Source organism: Colobus angolensis, unplaced genomic scaffold, assembly GCF_000951035.1.
Source record: "Colobus angolensis palliatus isolate OR3802 unplaced genomic scaffold, Cang.pa_1.0 Scaffold47, whole genome shotgun sequence".
Taxonomy (NCBI): Eukaryota; Metazoa; Chordata; class Mammalia; order Primates; family Cercopithecidae; genus Colobus; species Colobus angolensis.
The window spans coordinates 753,710-757,973 of record NW_012118154.1 but is presented as its reverse complement, the minus strand read 5'-3'; the positions used below and the strand labels follow the sequence as shown (position 1 = coordinate 757,973).

General features: G+C 55.7%; 1 protein-coding gene across 1 annotated transcript in view; it reads right to left on the bottom strand.

Moving 5' to 3' along the window:
- ENO3 (enolase 3 (beta, muscle)) overlaps positions 1–4,264 on the bottom strand; it is a 7,006-nt gene extending 2,742 nt beyond the window's left edge. Inside the window, exons 1-6 of the mRNA XM_011958621.1 lie at positions 3,916–4,264; positions 2,600–2,686; positions 1,914–2,009; positions 1,693–1,751; positions 1,465–1,534; positions 963–1,096 (exon numbers count right to left, since the gene is read on the bottom strand). Coding sequence (XP_011814011.1) covers positions 963–1,096; positions 1,465–1,534; positions 1,693–1,751; positions 1,914–2,009; positions 2,600–2,686; positions 3,916–3,940 — 471 coding nt within the window. The 5' untranslated portion in view covers positions 3,941–4,264. The remainder of the gene's footprint in view (positions 1–962; positions 1,097–1,464; positions 1,535–1,692; positions 1,752–1,913; positions 2,010–2,599; positions 2,687–3,915) is intronic.

The following is a 4,264-nucleotide window of genomic DNA, read 5'->3' as shown; positions in this document are numbered from 1 at the left end:
AGTCTTGCTCTTTTGCCCAGGCTGGAGTACAGTGGCACAATCTCGGCTCACTGCAACCTCTGCCTCCCGGGTTCAAGCAATTCTCCTGCCTCAGCCTCCTCAGTAGCTGGAATTACAGGCGCCTGCCACCACACCCAGCTAATTTTTTGTATTTTTAGTAGAGATCGGGTTTCACCATGTTGGTCAGGCTGGTCTCGAACCACTGACCTTGTGATCCACCCACCTCGGCCTCCCAAAGTGCTGGGATTACAGGGGTGAGCCACCGCACCCGGCCATAGCTAACACTTTTATATGGCATTTACTACACGCCAGGCACTAAGTACTTTACATACATAAGCCCATTTCATTCTCAAGACACCTCTATTCATTGGTATCATTATTACCCCCCACTTTACAGATGGGGAAACCGAGACGGAGCAGTTAAAGAACTTGCCTAAAACCATACAACTAGTAACAGGCAGAGCCAGGATTCAAACCCAGCGATCTATCTCTAGAGTCCCTGCTCTTATGCAATCTTCCTAGTAAGTAACAAGAAATGGTAACATTATTATTGAGATTAAATTCAAAGAGTTTCCATTCATTAAGAGGGCACTGGTGTAAGAAGGACTCAAGAAGATACGAAGAAATGCCAAGATCTTTGCCTCAAAGAAACTCTCAATATGACTTGGGGTGTGGGGTGTAGGGTGCGGGGTTGGAATGAGGCTGGAGTTACTGAGCCTGGGATTGGAATGGGAAGGAACTGGGTTATACGGCAGGGAAGGAAGCACATAAAGGCTTCAGGGAAGGTTTGGATTGTGGGAAAGAGGGGAGGGGCTGGACCACAGCAGGAGAGATTCAGTTTCAGGAAACTGCTTCTTAGGAGCTGGTCTGAAAGGTGGATTTTCCATGGGGGCATCCCTGGCTGGGTGGTGGGGGTGGCTCTGTCAAGGCGAGATCTAGTGGGGGCGGGTAGCTGCACTTACTGGCACTGGGAGTATGAGGTCAGGGTTCCCAGCGAGATCTGCGATGTGGCGGTACAGGGGGACCCCCTTCTCAGCTGCTCCCGCCTTACACACGGCCAAGGACACGCCCAGGATGGCATTGGCCCCAAACTTGGCTGGAAGGAGGCAAGCGGGAGGAAAGGATGAGAGCTTCTTCCGGGTTTGGGGTGGCTACTTCAGGAAGACGCCAGAGCTCCAAACCACTGAGCATGAAGAATTGGTTAACAGATCTCTCTCCCACCGCCTGAGTAGCTCTGGGAGCCCCCACCCCGGGGGAATGTGTCAGCTGCATGTTTGTGTCCACGGCCCGGCCCAGGCCTGGCAGAGGGCAGGCCTAGGAAATGCCTGTGGAATGAACACAACCATCCAGCTGCGGTGTGACCCAAAATGGGGGACCCAGAAATAACCCATCAGGCCTCACCCCTGTGGCCTCTCACCATCTCTCCCATACCTCAACCCTTCCCCACCGCTGCCCTTCACTCACACTTATTCTCGGTCCCATCCAGCTCAATCATAAATTTGTCAACTTTTTCTTGATCTACAACACTGAGTTTCTGGAAGGGTGGGTTTGAGAGGGGAGAGCAGAGGTCAGATTTCTCAGAAGTCAGGGCACGCACAGGGGGAGGAGAAGTGAAAATGGGGAGAGGCGCGTCCGGGGTGAGGGAGCAGGGGCATGGAGAGGAGACTGCAGGGAGCAGGCTTCCCCACTTGCCTTTTCCAGCAGAGCAGGGCCTAGAGTCTTGTTGATGTGCTCCACAGCCTTCAGGACTCCTAGACAGGCCAGAGGACGAGGTTTGGATCTCAATCAATTGGGCCTCTTTCTGTGGACTCCCAGCTCAAGAGCTTTGGGGGTTGTGCCCCCATTGTGCACCCATGTGCACCCATGTCCTACAGCCACCCACACAGACTCCTTCTGCACTGGTGTCTCCTCACCTTTCCCCAGGTAGCGGCCTTTGTCCCCATCTCTTAGTTCCAGAGCTTCATAGATACCAGTGGAAGCCCCACTGGGCACAGCTGCTCGGAATCGGCCTGGGACAGGAGAAATTGGAAGATCACAGGGATGGCTAGGCCAAGTGGCTCATGCCTGTAATCCCAGCACTTTGGGAGGCCTAGGCAGGTAGATCACTTGAGGTCAAGTGTTCAAGACCAGCCTGGCCAACATGGTGAAACTGTCTCTACTAAAAATACAAAAATTAGCTGGGCGTGATGGCACAGGCCTGTAATCCCAGCTACTTGGGAGGTTGAGGCATGAGAATCGCTTGAACCCGGGAGATGGAGGTTGCAGTGAGCCGAGATTGCATCACTGCACTCCAGCCCAGGTGACAGAGCGAGACTCTGTCTCAAAAAAAAAAAAAAAGAGCTCACAGGGAGTCCCCTCTACCCCTCAAAGGGCTGAGGTATCCTCTCTGAGCTCAGGGACAGGAGGCAGTGCAGAGAGAGACTCCTGCTTCTCCCCTTCTCCCAGCTTCCAGCTCTGGTTCCATGTTGGAAGAGGGCTTGGGAAGAAGTCTGGGAAAGGGAACCCGAGAGAAAGGAGAGGATATGGCACAGAATTGGGGGGTGAAGGCCAAAGGGTTGTGGTCTTTTGAGGCGAGCCTATCCAATGGGCCTCATGTTACCCTTGGCTGTGTGCAGGTCCACCTCCACTGTGGGGTTGCCCCTGGAGTCCAGGATTTCCCGGGCAAAGATTTTCTGCATGGCCATGGCTGCAGGACAGGAGGTGTGAGTGTAGACAGTTGATCTCTTAAGGAACCAGAAATCCCTTGCCCTTTAAGAGTCTTCCCCACTCCAAGAAGGCAGGTGCTAGAGCTAAAAATACCCTACAAAAAGGTCACAGACCAAAGAGGCAGGCGCAGCCCCCTCCCCCACTCAGAACAGCTCTTATTCCACCCTCCCATCCTAAGAATCCAGGGGCCTCTCATCTATGGCTCCTAGGATGCCATCACTCCGCAAGCCCCCACCTCCCCCAAGGCTGCACTGAGGCCTTCTCCTTCCACCCTCTGGTCAAGCAGTCTCTTCTCCGTGGCTGGTGGCCTTCCAATCCTTTCTGGTTCTCATTTTCCTGCTCCGAAATCCTCTTGGGCCCCCAATTCCCTACCAGGTTCCAACTCTAGCTGCCCTTCTCTATCCATCCCTGCTGCCCTCCTCACAGCCTCCCTTCCCTAGATCCTCAGGTGCTCCCGGAGTTGGTCCCATCTGCTTGCTCCAGCCGCCCCTTCCCCCAGCGTTTTCAAGCACCTCCAGTCCCAGGAGGAAAAAAAGCAGAAACGTTCCCCTCTTCCTCCAAGTCAACACCACGCGCACCCTTTACTACGTCCACCCCCGGGGCTGGAAGATTTACCTGACCTGGGATGTCTTCGTTGGAGGTTTGGATGGAGCTCCGAGTCTAGGTGGCAGCTGGGACAGTGTCAGCTCACCCCCTCTCAGGCTGCGCATTTATCCCTGAGCCACTGGGTCCCCAGCCAGCCCCGCCTCTCTCTCTCTCCATCCTCCCCCCTTCACACTGGGCTGGCAGCCAAGTGCCCACTACAGCCTAAAGCAGAAGCCTCTGGCCCTGGGCACCTGCCCCCTTACCAAAGGTCAACTACTATCCCCCCACTTTCTTTCTGTCCCCAAGGAACAGTCCCTGTTTTAATTCCACCCTTTGGGAGGAGCAGGGGAGGGGCTTCAGATGAGGGGTCTCCCCCACCCCAGGATTACATTCCCCTTTTGCAAACGTCAAGAGGAATGTGTGACCTTTAGGAAAGGCCAGGGGTAACCTGAGCCCTGCAAGGCTGGGGAGGGGGCCTGGAAGAGGGGCTGCAGGATTGACGTCCACACATGCTCAGATCGCTGGGCGGGCCTCTGCCCTCAGTGGGGGAAGGGAGGGGACTTCTGGGCAAGCTCTGACGTCTAAAATTGAACCCCCCCACCCCAGAAGGCGAGAGGGTCTCACCTCTTAGGGTCCTCATAACGGCCATTATCGGCGCCGCCCCATCCTACCCTCTCCAGGCCAGCCAGCGTGGGGATGAGTTAGGGGCCAGGAGACGAATTTAGACCGGCCCTCTAGGCTGGAGCGGCGCCCGATTGATAACGCTGGGACAGCACTTGTCGCCCGGCGTGGGGACTGTTGGTCAGAGCCCTTCTCCCCACCGACTGTGGGCGCTCAGCGCACGGCCCCAGCCCATCAATGAATGGGGTTGAATCAACAGTGAACGAAAATGAATGGACCGAGGACGGGTGGCCCTTTGTGAGCTTCTGCACGCCTGGGGCTCCTCCGGCGCCCCGCCGTAGCACTGCGGGGA